Source organism: Neophocaena asiaeorientalis, unplaced genomic scaffold, assembly GCF_003031525.2.
Source record: "Neophocaena asiaeorientalis asiaeorientalis breed wild unplaced genomic scaffold, Neophocaena_asiaeorientalis_V1.1 scaffold369, whole genome shotgun sequence".
Classification (NCBI taxonomy): Eukaryota; Metazoa; Chordata; class Mammalia; order Artiodactyla; family Phocoenidae; genus Neophocaena; species Neophocaena asiaeorientalis.
This window is the reverse complement of record NW_020175321.1, coordinates 1423089-1437186: the sequence shown is the minus strand read 5'-3', so window position 1 is coordinate 1437186 and position 14098 is coordinate 1423089. Positions and strand designations below refer to the sequence as shown.

Below are 14098 nucleotides of genomic sequence, written 5' to 3'. Positions count from 1 at the left end.
GTGGGCACGCTGGAGCACCCACTAGCGAATTCTGAGCTGTGTGGGCTCACCCCTTCCCAACCCCAGACATGGGTGCCGTGAGGGGGGGCAGGTGTCTGGGGCGGCAGCTCTGCCCTCCTGTGTCGTACGGCTCAGATGGGTACGAGGGGAGACCCTCGAGAGACGGTCACTTCATTCTTGCCGCCCACATCTTTTCTTCGCGTCCACTTGTTGAGACTGAGAAAAGAGGGGCTGACGTGAGATTTAGTCTGGGGAAGGGCTTTCAGCTCTCTGCTCACGTTGGGTTTTTTTGTTCCCCCCGCTTTGCTTTTTCTTTTTAAAATTTTACTTTGTATTTAATTTTTATTTTTACCTTTGTATTTGCAAACTTATGTGCTCTTGTTGCTACCATTTTCCATCCCGTGCTCTGTATGTTGGTCAGGATCCCAGCAGGAAACAAATGCTATGTTCCAGAAGGGCAGTTGCAGAGAATTGGAAGCAGGGACTGTGGACAGTCAGGGTTTAGGGGCATCACCAGGGTGGCGAACACCTGGGCTGGCAGCAGCGGGAAGCCTCCGTGAGCCTGTGGCGCTGGCGTGGGCAGGCAGGCAGGGCTCGCATCTCTTGTTCATCCCTCCCTCGTGGCCACACAAGCCAGGTGCTGGGGGCAGGGCCCTGGGGTGTGCGGTTTATAAGAGGTTGGCCACCAGGACACAGCGCAGGGTAGGAAGATGGAAAGGGGGTCTGGGGGGCAAACAGTACCCGGTAGAGTCCACCCACCAGACAGGAACATGAGGCAGAGGGGAAGTCCGAGTCCCTGGGATTGGCTTTCCAGTGCGCTGGTAATCACCTGGAATTTCCTCTTCCTCCCGACTCTGGGCCCCATTGAGCCAGCTCTGCTTGAGGAGGGCCAGCCAAAGGACGTGAGACCAGAAAGTGCAGCGTGGATTGGAGCGTGCTCGGGCCTTCCTGTGGGCTGGTGGTCCCGCCAACGCGGGCCGTCGAGCGGCGGCTCTGGGCACACACGCGCACGCCCTTAGCCTCTCTGCCTCGCTGCCGCAGAGGCTGCCTCGTTCTTACACGTAGAAACATCAGGGTCATATACGTCTTCGTTAAGTAAAATAAAGGAAACCCTCAAGGTTTCCTGGCTTTCCAGCTCCTCCTTTTCTGAAGTCCCTGTTGGCTCTGGAACATTCCATTCAAGGAGAAGGTGTGTTTTCAAGTTGCAGTCCTCCACCCCGAGGCCTCAGGGCTCCACTGACCGGTCTTCACTCTGCCTGTTGAGACCAGTGGGAACAGTCCCCGTCCCATCCCCCAGCAGACTCCGCTCCAGGCTCCGGGGAACAGCTCTGCATCGCCGCCACGCACACACCGCACCTGGGCACACGGCACACGGCACACAGCACCCTCTGCCCTGCAGTCTCTGGAGCCATTTTATTCCAGCAAATGTGACCCTTTGGGATGAGCTTACAGAGTCTCCAGACTCGATCAGTAACCCCAGCAGTGGGGTGCGCCCAGGCACGAGTGTTTATACACAGCTACCAAATGGGGAGATGCTGCATCTCCTCAAGCCCGGGGGCAGATTAGTTAAAGGAGGGTTGGGGGAGGGATTGCGGAAGTCAGTACATGGCTGCCGTGTCTCCCCTGCATAACCACTGCCCCCCCCAGCCTGAGCTCGTCATACCCGGAAGGGACTCAGAACACATAGCTGGGCGACAGCAGTGCTGGCCGATGACAGCCTGGCAGAGGAGGGGGCAGTTTTTGGAGCTCTGGAGAGCGCCCTACCCTGTGCTGCGCTCAGCTGTGACCCGTTCCACATGCCTGTAATGAGGGTAGAAAAGAGGAGAAGCCATGGAAGGCCAGGCGTTCCTGCTGGCTCTTTTGCTTTGGTGATTAAATAGAAACTTGAACGGGACTCTGTGATAAGTGCAGGTGGAGTAGAGGACGTTGGCTTTCTGGAGAGCAGAGAGAGGGCCGCATCTTCCTTACTCCCCACTCCACCCGCCCGCCCCTCCGTGTGTGGGACGTGGCCATCCTGCTACAGTGGTTCCACATGGGCTTTGAAGGTTTGGGGAGCCGCACGGAACCGGGCACGAGGTCAGCCTCTCCAGCCTCCCCTTCGTGAGCTCAAGGTAGGGGAGGCCGGGCTTAATGCCCCCCACTTCCAGCAACAGAACCCTGGAGGGGCTGGTATGCACACCTAAGACCCAACACTGCAGGGCCGTTATTTCTTAAGTGGAATTCGAGGTAACATTGATAGGAGAGTGGAAGGCCACTGTCCATCTCACACTCTGTCAGTGTTATCCCCTGTTCTGCCCTCGCCAGGCCACTTTCTGACATCACCTGGGAGCTCGCTGGGAATGCAGAAACTCAGGCCCTGCCCCAAGCTTTCCGAAACAGAACCCACATTTCATAAGATTCCCAGGTGACTTGTTTGTTTATTCAAGTTGAAAGGCCCTGATGGAGAGCGGGCATTGGCACGCTTTTTCCGTCAGTGGCCAGGTATTAGACTTTGGGGGCCGTGTGGTCTGTGTTGGGACCTTGTAGCCCAAAAGCAGCCACTGACAGCACGTCAGTGAGGGGCACGGCGGGTTCTGGGAAAACTTCATTTAGAGCGGGCAGTGGGCCAGCCCCTGACCTGGAGTTTTGTGGAGAGTTCTTGGAATCATAGTACTTCCAGCATTCTTCATTTCAGTGAACCACACATGTACGTACCAATCCATAAGGAAGCTTGAAGTTGGATTGGAAGGGAAGCGTAACAGCTTCCTAAAATTTACCCAGAAGTCCCCCCAAAAGCTTTAGCTTGAAGAAACAAAACTTGGGGAACCCCTGGAACCTGTTTTTATGCCATTTCTTTTTACTTTATTGTCTTGTCATTGAAAAAGTCCTGTCACCGTGCCATCTAGAAGTGGAAATAGGTGAAGTAAGTTTAAAAATTGCCTGGGGAGTCCCACGTCAGAAAGGACGTGATGACCCAGAGGAGAGCGAGAGGCTCGGTCGTGGCAATGAGGGAACTGGGTCATTTCAGGAAGAGTTTTTAAAAAGAGAATGTTTAGCCTGGGAAAAAGAAGGTCGTGGGCCAGCATGAGAGCTGTCCAGAAAACCTAAAGAACCTAAAGAATCGTGTGAAGTTGGGTCGGTAGGTTTAGGTTAGATGTAGGTCACCTTTGCGTCAGTGAACGGTTGGAGCGTCCATCAGTGGAAAGGTCTTCCTTGAAAGGAAGTGGGTGTCCCCACCAGGCATGTCCAGCTGGAAGTCAGGACCCCTGCTGGAGGTCCCTCTCCCAAGTGAGAGTTTGGACTGAGGACCTTGGGCCAATAATAATAACTGTCATGATGATTTCCATTTACTAAACACCTGCTAAGTGCCAGTTTCTCATTTAATCCTTCCCCAAACACTGGTATAGACAAATGAGGAGACTCGAGGAGACTCAAGGGGACTCAGGATCAGAGAGGTAAAGTAACTTAGCCAAGGTCACACAGCTGGTCAAAGGCAGAGACTAGATTTGAGCCCAGACTTGAAGACCCACCCTGCGCTCACGCTGCCTTCCGTGAGAGTCTCTGCTTTTTCTTTCCCGGCAGGTGCTACACGAACCCCTGATTGATGAGGACCCTGTGTTCATTGCCACGTGCACAGAGCGGGAGCTGCGGAAGAGGAAAAAGCGGAAATTCAGCCTCTGGGTCCGGCAGTGCTCTTCCACTGGCTTCATCATCCAGGTGAGCCCCGGGCCGGCCCTGGAGGCCGAGGGAGGATTTGGTAACTGGTGAACTTGCCCACTTACCCTTTTCACTGCACCTCACAGATGCTGCAGCTTCGGCTGGGCTGCGCTGCTCTCTTCCTTGCTGGGGCCCGGGGCTAGCTGGCGCTGTCCGCTGCACGTTCTTCCTGCCCACTCCGGCCCCTGGGGTTAAACAACAGCCGTAAACACCGATCAGGGCTCAGGCCCTTACAGTGTCAGCCAGAGGCTTCACCAGAATGCTGGGCACAGAGGTCGCTGCCATGGCTCTCGAGAGCGCGCCGTGTGACGTCCCAGAAACACCCCCCAGACCCCGCCGGGGCTCTGTCCTAAGGACACCTTCTTCAGAGGCCTGCAACGGCATCAGGAGCCCGGCCCTCTGAGCCTGCCTTGCTGCCTGCTCCCTGGCTCTGCCCTGCAGAGGTGGCCGAGCTCTGCTGCGGGAACAGTGCCAGACGCCGCCGAGCTGCCGGAGCGGCAGGGTGCGGGGCGCACGGAAGGAAGAGATGGGGCTGGCGAAGCGGACCCCGGCTGGGCTGGTTCCTCCCGCCCTGCCGCTCGGGCCACTCGGCGGCCCTCACTGCCCTGCCCGGCTGCATCCCCAGGCCCAAGGCGCAGGGGCCTTGCACCCCCCCTCCCCCGAGCCAGGGAAGGATTCATAGGGAGGTTCAGCTGAGCATCTCCGTGCCGCATGTGCTCGAGCCGCGGCAAGGAAGGTGCATGTGCCCCAAGCAGCAGCCCGCCCTGCCCCGCAGGCCGGGGGGCTTCAGGTCGGGCTGGGCCCAGGCTCTCCAGCTGGGCTCACGCACAGGCTTCAGGCTGTTGCTAGACAGACCCACCCCAGAGCGGGAAACACTCTGGACGTACAGCCTGGGCCCTCCCTCCCCACACAACCCCTGCCATCACTATAGTATCTTTTGCAGTGACACTGCCCTGGGGACAGGGGAGCCCGTTTCACTGTGTATATATGACATTCAGTCATTCTTTGAATAAATACTTAACCGCTGAGTGCTGTGGCCTGCAGCATCGTGCCAGGCACCGGGGTACAAAGTCATGGCTCTGCCTTCCCAGGGTTCTGCCTGTGCGGGTTTTGAAGGAATGTGCGCATGTGGGTTCTGTGTGCATCTAGCACCACTTCCTTTTTTTTGCGGTACGCGGGCCTCTCACTGCCGTGGCCTCTCCCGTTGCGGAGCACAGGCTCCGGATGCGCAGGCTCAGCGGCCATGGCTCACGGGCCCAGCCGCTCCACGGCATGTGGGATCCTCCCGGACCGGGGCACGAACCCGGGTCCCCTGTATTGACAGGCGGACTCGCAACCACTGCGCCACCAGGGAAGCCCCCCACTTCCTTTTTACTGTAAACTTGACGAGTAGCGAGGAGTCACGACCATTACCTGCAAGGCCTCTCTCTCTCTCTCTCTCTCTCTCTCTCTCTTCCTCTCTTTGCGGGTTTCTCCTAGTTTCTGTGAAACCTATAAAATCCCCATCTGTCAGATAAAAGGTTCGGATGGTACCTTGAAATTTCCTTTTATTTCTAAAACTCTCTGATCCTAGGAGGCTTTGTGCAGCTTGAGGGTTTGAATTTAGATGTCAGGATGGAAGCTGGCAGCTCCCGGTCCCAAGCAGTCTGGCCTCCGCCGAGGCCGGGGTGACTGGAAACCCCGTGCACGCAGGTGCTGAAGGGGTACCTACCCTTGACTGCAGGCTGTCCTGTGGCAGGTGGAGCGAGGACTTCCGTGGCCTCCCCAGTTCGTTGGTCGAGATGAAGGTGTTTGTGGTGGCAGCAAAGCAGGGAGGGACCCCTCTGTCTGAGAAGGACCCATGCGGCCTGAGGACGGTTGTCCTTTTAGCATCCTGGCCCTTGTCTTGGTCCCCCAGACCCTAATCCTGGTTAGGCAGTGGCCCAGGCAGATCCAGCCATGGGGCGAGGGGCAGGGGGAGCCTCCCACCCCCGAGCTTTCACACCTGCATCTCCTCTGTCCTCACACCAGCCGTGAGGTACAGGGGGCAGTGGTGTGCATACCCGTTTCCCAGATGAGTTGGCTCAGCGCTGCTAATGTTTAGGGACCCCCTCCTCAGTCCTGGGGGCCAGCTGCAAGCCCAGCTCTGCTACTTCCTGTGTGAACTAAGCCGGCTCCCAAATTGTCCTGGATCTTAGTGTCCTTAGCTGTATAGTGAAAGGATGGGGGGCCTTAATCAGTGAGGCCCCTTCTACTGCAAGGTTCTGTGATTCTTCTTTTTTAACGTCACCTGTGGGACGGTGTACACAAGCCCATTTTCTTCATTTTAGTTTGTCAAATAAATTCTTCTTCTAAATAACTTTCCACTGGAGGATCCCGGTTACTGAGCCTAAAGAGGCTGTGGCCATGCTGCTGCCTTCCCGCTGGTAGCAGGTCTGAGGCTGGCCGATGGGAGGCCGGCAGACGTGGCGCATGAAGGGGTTGGAAAGGGCGTGTGCGTGGTTCTCCTCTGGCCTCTCCGCCCTGACCCTGGGCAGATGTCCCAGCTGGATCGCCGAGTCCTGAAACCATCTCATAAAAGTGATCGCGGGCCACTGAGGCTTTGCTGTTGTGTGTGACACAGTTAACAGAATTGCCCCGGGGCCTGCCAGTTAGGGTCTGCAAAGCTGACCAGATAACTTTCCTCCTGTTACCCTGTCATGGACACAGCTGATACCTGGAAGGGACAGTGGATTCCAGGAGACCCATGGCCTGGCTTTGGCTCTGTAGTGTCATTCGGCCAAGACTGTAAGGTTTGCTGACTGGACTGCATGCTTCTGAGGTAGGGCTGCATTGGGGATTAGCTCCGCTTGAAAGATTCTAGATCAAGGTTTAAGTGAGGAAAAAAACATTCCAGATTGGGTCGTGGTTTCTCAAGTGGTCCCAGTAAAGGTCATTGTGAGAGCTGACCAGGAGCTCCAAGCCTCAGAAGCGGTGAGTGCTTCCCCTAAGGGCACCCGAGCGAGGAAGGAAAACCCACAGTTCGACGGACACTGCTGCTAACGGGGAGGGTGTCCAGGGGAACCCCGGTATTTTCAGTACTTTTATAGGCTCACTACTCTTGAATTCATCTGAAGGGGAATCTCAGAATCAGATGAAAGTGGTTAAGAGTCCTGGGTGATCTAACCCGTGAGGAGACGGTAGGGAGGTGTGTGGGAGAAGAGGTGAACTGTGTCGCCCTGAAAATGAAGGAGTTAATGTGTTTCACTTCTGGGGGTGCAAGAGGGAGGGAGGGATTTCTTCCAGGAGGAAGAAGCCATCAGAGGAGGTGCGGTCACTGCAGAGAGAGTCACACCCGCGTGGAGATGCTGTCCCGTGTGATGAGGTGGTGTCGCCTCGTCTGTCCTCAGCTCTCTCCTCCAGCCCTCCTTCCAGAATCTTGTGTGAGAGGCCTTGATCGTGGTGGGGCCGGTCCCCCACTTGGCGTTTGTAGAGCTTCCCTGCAGGCCTACTCACCACAAAAGCCCTCGGACCCAAGGTGTCTACCTTGGGGTCTGCCCCTGCACCGAACGCTGAATACCGAATCAGTGTGTGACGATGGCAGCCAGGAGACTGCTGCCTGTAGGACTGGGGCCACGAGTCTGAGGTAATCTGGCAAACTCATTCGAGGACTTTGAGGGATGAAATTTGTATTGTGTCTTGTGGGCCTATCCTGAAGGAGCGTATCTTTTTTTTTTTTTTATTGTGGTGAAATGTACGTCACGTGAAATTTACCCTTTAGGCGGCATTAAATACATCCCAGTGTTGCGCAACCATCATCACTATCCATTTCCAGAACTTTTTCATCATCCCAAACAGCTGGGAGCATCTCTCTTAGCTGCGGGATGATACACGATCACACAGAAAGAGTGAATTCCCCCCAGGCAAAGGCATCCTCCGGATACACTGTGGATGCTTCTGGAGCTCAGAGGCGGGGTCACCTGGCACCCTGGTCTGGTTGAATGTTCAACTCTGGTCACACTCCCCCTGGTCGGGCTGCTCTACCTGCTGTGCCTTTGGGACTCCTAGTTACGGGCAGGTGAGTGGTCGGGACAGGGTATGTGCTCGGCTTTTGGTCCCAGCGCGGGCCGTCTGCGTTCCGTGCAGGAGAGGTGCTTGCAGTCACGTGTAGTGTTCTCGGGCAGTCTGTTGTCAGATGGTTCTGGTGCCGGGGGGAGGGGAAGGGGGCGGTTGCAGGGTGCCCGTGAATGCCTGCTCTGCTTCACCTCTTTTCTGACCCGGCCTTTCTGGCTTTACCCTCTGACGTTAGCAGGGCTCGGAGGGCGTGATGGGTAATTTCGTGCCAATTTGGCTGGGCCACAGCACCCAGATATTTGGTCAAACACTATTCTGGATGTCCCAGTGGAGGTATTTTTAGATGACGTTACCATTTAGATCAGTGGACTTTGAGTAAAGCAGAGTGCCCTCCCTCGTGTGGGTGGGCCTCATCCAATCAGTTGAAGGCCTAAATAGAAAAAGCCTGACCTCGCTGAAAGGAGAGGCAATTTTGCCAGCAGACGGCCTTTGGATACGAACTGCAGCTCTACCCTGGGTCTCCAGCCTGCCAGGCTGTCTTGCAGATTTTGGACTTAACGAACCTCCGTAATCACACGATCAGTTTCTTGAAATAAATACCTCTGTCTCTTGCTAGATGGATAGATGGATAGAACTCTCTCTGTATCTCTGTCTCCATCCCGTCGGTTCCACTGCAGAGGGATTTCCGCTACCACCTAACTCACACAGCCTGTTTGTGTCTGAGGCTCCCTGGCTTCCTAGAGGGCAGGGACCACGACTTCTTCAGCCTTCCCTCTCTACAGCCTAAGGGGCTTGCCAGCTTTTTTTTATTTCTTCTGAAGTCAGAGACATCCCTATAATCAAGGAGTTTACAAAACAGATGGGAAAACAAGACGTCTACAAAGGAAAACCTAAGTGCAGGTTGTTTTCTAACCACACTTTATGGGATTGACATTGTGCTTAGCGCTGAAGACCCAGGAGTGAATGGAGCCCTAATGGCCTCCCTCCTAGGAGAGATGGACGTATGAAAAATATTCATGAGTAATAGATACAATGGAATACTACTCAGCCATAAAAAAGAGTGAAATAACGCCATTTGCAGCAACAGGGATGGGCCTAGAGATGATCATACTAAGTGAAGTGAGTCAGACAGAGAAAGGCAGATACCATATGGTATCACTTATATGTGTAATCTAAAGTATGACACAACTGACCTTATCAACGAAACAGAAACGGACTCACAGACATAGGGAACAGACTTGTGGTTGCCAAGGGGGAGGGAGGGTGGGAGAGGGAAGGATTGGGAGTTTGGGGTCAGCAGGTACAAACTATTACATATAGAACGGGTAAACAACAAGGTCCTACTGTACAGCACAGGGAACCATATTCAGTATCCGGTGATAAACCATCATGGAAAAGAATATGAAAAAGAATGTCTATATGTGTATAACTGGGTCACTGTGCTGTACAGCAGAAGTGAACACAACACTGTAAGTCAACTACACTTCAATAAAAAAGTAAGTTAAAAAATATTCCTGAGTGCGTTGTGACCTGTGTGCGAGGGGTGTGTGGAATGTTGTGAGGCTGTAGGGTGGCGCCTGTGGGGCTAAGAAAGGCTCCCGGGTGCCCCAGAGGGGAAGGTGGATGGTGCAGGCAGGGATTGAGGTTGACAGGTGAGAGCCAGTGTCACTCGCCACAGGCCAGCCCTGAGCATGGCCACTGAGAGGACGCAACCTTGACAAGCGTCTTGCTGTCCTTACTTTACACCTGGGAAAACCGAAGAGACTGAGTCATTTACCCCAGATCGCCAGGCGATGATAGGTGGAGGCAGGGATGTGAGCCACAGGGCTGGCTGGCCCCCTACTCCGCGGTCTCCGCTCCCAGGACCCCTTCAGGGAGGGAGAGGAGACACCCGGTGACCCGGCTCGGGGCCAGTGCGCGCCCATGCAGTATCTTCTTTCAAACATGGGCGGGCGTCTTTGACACCCATCGGAGTGTTTCTGTGACTCACCTTCGAAGTGTCCATTTCAGGAGAATCAGGTGATCCGCGGCGTTCCTGTCCACAGTGGAGAATCCTCGAGGCAGACGGAGGCGCCCACAGCCTGGAGTACTTGTCGCGGGTCCCCTGGAGGATCTGTAGGCTTTGTGACCCCAGGTTTTGACGGCAGTGGAATGAGCAGGTGGGGGAATCACTGGTGACGTGAGGCTCTGACCACCCCGAGATGCACTTGCTCCTCGGGTACAAAGCTCTGTGCTCTGAGACCGCGGCCGATGCCTTCTTTTTGCAAAACCACTGTCGTTTCCACACCAGAGGCACGTGGTGCACTGGAGAGAATGTTCTTGGTGTGTCACAGGCCTGCCGAGAGCTGCCCCGACCCCAGCAGGTCCTCCGGCCCGTGCCGTCTGCGAGCCGAGGGCCCCGCCTGTGCCCTCGTCCATGGCTCCCAGTGAGCTGTGGGGTGCAAGGAGGGGTTTGTCCAGAAGAGGGCATGTCCAGTTTCAGGGGAAGCCGTGTCACCGGGCGTCCGTGGGTTCTTAGTCTGCGACACTGAGGTCACTCATCTTGGAAGCCTGTGACCCTTCCATGGGCACAGGAGGAAACTGTCTCTGTAGAGACTGCTGTTCTGTCTCTACCATGTCAGAAAGATTGAGAATAAAGTGGGGAAAACGAGCACAGTTGAGTTAATGCTGTGTTGACCTATGGTGGTTATGTGCAGCCCTGAGACTCTTTGGGGAAGAAAGAAAAGAGTCTACTAACGAAAAAAAAAAAAAAGCTGGTATGGTCAAAAGCGCCGAATTCTCCCATTTGAGTGTGTTGAGACAGGCCGCCTGCCTCTGCAGTGTGAGACCCATGGTCCCTGAGCCGGAGGTGGCGGCTGGGAGAGCACCGGGCAGAGGGGGGCACAGAGCAGAGGCCTGGGAGGCCCGTGCGGGAGCTTTAGTTAAGGGCCGGTGCTCTGCCCGCAGAGGACACCTGGACAGTCTCTAGAGGGTTGAGTGCTGGGTGCCGAGCGGGGGCAGAGCCGTTCTAAATGGCGAGCGTGGTCCTACCGCTCAGTGAGTGCGCCTACACCAGAGACACTGGGCTTCAGAAGCCGGAAGCCAAATGGAGCCCCCAGGCCAGGGGACCCTGCCGCCTGACCCCGTGCACATCACCGGGGGTGTCCAGGAGACCCTGGGAGCATCTGTGAGGGGCCGCACACTTGGTGTGGCTGGACCAGCTGCTCTGGGAGCCTTTTCCTCCCTTCAGTCTAATCAGTAGATTAGGAGCTGCTTCTTCAGTTCAGAAAAGGACAGTTTGCATCCACGGAGCGCTTGCCGCGGGCCAGGCTCCACAACTAAGCGCTCTACGTGCATTTCTCACTTTCTGTTCACAGCCGTCTTGGGAGGTAGGGGTGCTCCTGCCTCTGTTTCACGGTAAGGAAGCCAAAGCCCAGAGAGATTCGCTACCTCGTCTGAAGTCTCAGCCTAAAGGGACAGACCTGGGATTAAACCCAGCCTTCCCGACCCCGGAGCCCACCCTCTGGACCACTAGGGTATGATCTGTCCCCAGGAAGATAACTTTTCTCCCTTTAGACAAAACCCAAGTCTCTGTTTCTTACCCAACTTGATTGTTGTGTGATTGATGTTCTAGCCTCAGATTGTCACTGATCTCCCTTATTTTGAGACATGCTTTTTATATTGAAAGAACTTGAGGATTTTGCTCTGAAGGTGTTTTTTTTTTTTCTTATTTGACTTCTAATTTTTTTGCGTACTAGTGAATTGCTCCTGACCTAAAACTTAACCGGATTAGCTTGGAAAATGAGGCTCAGAATGGAATTAATTAACAAGAGTGAAATTTTGCTTGTGGAATCAAAAACTGGGCAGCGCGTATACCCATCTGTTTAATTGTGCCGTGGCCGGGATGCTAGCTTCAGTCCTGTCCAGGTTGAATGTGGCTATGTCCCAGGATGGAACTGGCTGGGGCCCGGGACATCTGTCACAGACCTGAGTGTCTTTGAGCAAGTGGCTGAGCGCTAATCCCTTCCTCATTCTGTGGAATGGTTTAGTCTGCCCAGCCCTTCTTACCGTATAGGGAAGGAGAGACAGTAAAGAACGTAAGTGCCGTGTAGGTGCATCAGGCACTAACTGGATCAGATTAAACCCTGGCCCCCTCCCCAAGGAACTACCCTCATGCGAGGGGTACAGAGCCCACCTTCTCCTCCAATCCGTTGTTGTTGTTTTATTGAAGTATAGTTGGTTGATTTACAATGTTGTATTAGCACAGCAAAGTGTTTCCGTTATATATCTGTTCTTTTTCATATTCTTTTCTGTTACGGTTTATTACAAGATATTGAACACAGCTCCCTGTGCTCTACAGTTGGTCCCTGTTGTTTAGCTATTTTATGTATAGTAGTGTGTATAATTTATCCCTAATTTATCCCTCCCCCTCTTTCCCCTTTGGTAACCATAAGTTTGTTTTCTATGTCTGTGAGTCTGTTTCTATTTTGTAAACAAGTTCATTTGTATCATTTTTTTAGATTCCATATATAAGCAACATCATATGATGTTTGTCTTTCTCTGTCTGACTTCACTCAGTATGACAATCTCCAGGTCCATCCATGTTGCCGCAAATGGCATTATTTCACTCTTCTTTATGGCTGAGTAGTATTTCTTTTTTTTCTTTTTTAAGAAAGCATTCTTTTTTTTTAATTTATTTATTTATTTTTGGCTGCATCGGGTGTTCGTTGCTGCGCGCGGGCTCTCTCCGGTTGTGGCGAGCGGGGGCTGCTCTTCCTTGCGGTGCGTGGGCTTCTCATTGCTGTGGCTTCTCTTGTTGCAGAGTGTGGGCTCTAGGCGTGCAGGCTTCAGTAGTTGTGGCTCACGGTCTCAGTAGTTGTGGCTCGTGGGCTGTAGAGCACAGGCTCAGTAGTTGTGGTGCACAGGCTTAGTTGTTCCACGGCATGTAGGATCTTCCCGGACCAGGGCTCGAACCCATGTCCCCTTCATTGGCAGGCGGATTCTTAACCACTGCACCACGAGGGAAGTCCCTGAGTAATATTCCATTGTATATAGGTACAACCTCTTCTTTATCCATTCATCTGTCGATGGACATTTAGGTTGTTTCCATGTCTTGGCTGTTGTAAATAGAGCTGCTCTGAACATTGGGGTGCATGTATCTTTTCGAATTAGAGTTTCCTCCGCAATCTGTCATTTTGAAAGACAGACTCACTGATTATTTGAGCTTTGGGATAAAACAAAGCAAGGTTCTTGTAAGGGCCTGTAGTACCGAAGGTGCTGGAGAAGACGGGGTAGAGAACGGTCTCAGTGCACAAGCCCTTCCTGGCCGTGGTCGTGGCGAGAGGTGACCTGAGAAAACACTGGTAGTAAAAACCGTCCACAAGGTGATGGCATGGGGACTTTGCTGGAAAACCAGGCTGGTGAGCCAAGGATGGCGTAAGGCAGCACGTCCAGTGGAACTTTCCGTGAGGATGAACGTCCTGTACCCGCGGGCTCCACCACGGCAGCCACTAGCCACATGTGACTGCTGCGTACCTGACCAGTGTGACTGAGGCATTGAATTTTTCATTGTACTTAATTTCAGCTAATTTAAATTAAAACAGCCCCATGTATCTAGAGGCTACAGCACAGATATGGAGCTTTGCCATAAAAAAAAGAATCACTTCTGTGCACACGACCTGCACGTAAAGACAGTGGCCTTGCGAGGTACAGAGAGTAGTACTATCCTTACAAATGAGGAAATCAAGGCTCAGAGCAATTAAGTAACTGGCCCCAAATCACATAAGCCTCTAAATGGCAGAGGCTTTGCCCATCGAATCCAGGGCTTCTGCCCTCATCGTCTCCTGGTGGCAGACTCCGTTCCTCGCGAGATAAGTGAGCATCCTTTAAACCTGATGGCTCTCACGCATGGCCGTCCCCCCGCATGGGTGACAGCCCCACCCATCTCCACGTGCTTGTTCCGCGTGGTTTCCATGAGTGCGGCCCCTGCACTCCTGTGCTGTTGCCCCACTGCTGGGATCACAGCCTACACCTGCTCTGTGCACCGTAGTCCCTGACGAATGACTTCCCCGTCCGCAGGGGGGAAGTCATTCCATGCCCTCCACCAGCCATGGAAAAGCCCGATTCTCTTCTGTTCTGCGAGAGAAGTAGGGCCAGTGGTCCAGACCAGCAAAGCCCAGGGACAGCTTAGTGGAGGCGTCAGCTGGTGCATCTTCATGACCCTTGAGTCCATCCGTGATGGCAGCTGTCACCAGTGTTCTTTTGGGGGAGGCGGTGATGAACTAGGTCCCACCTCTCGAGGTCTTGGGGCATTTCAGAAGTAGGGCTAAGATAGACAGTCACGTGGTGCAGGCATCTCCCAAGGCATTACCACTGTACTCCGTGTTTCCTA

At 53.9% G+C, this 14098-nt stretch overlaps 1 protein-coding gene across 1 annotated transcript in view; it reads left to right on the top strand.

Annotated features, from left to right (window-relative positions):
- PGBD5 (piggyBac transposable element derived 5) overlaps positions 1–14098 on the top strand; it is a 102786-nt gene that overhangs the window by 68913 nt on the left and 19775 nt on the right. Inside the window, exon 6 of the mRNA XM_024765619.1 lies at positions 3562–3696. Coding sequence (XP_024621387.1) covers positions 3562–3696 — 135 coding nt within the window. The remainder of the gene's footprint in view (positions 1–3561; positions 3697–14098) is intronic.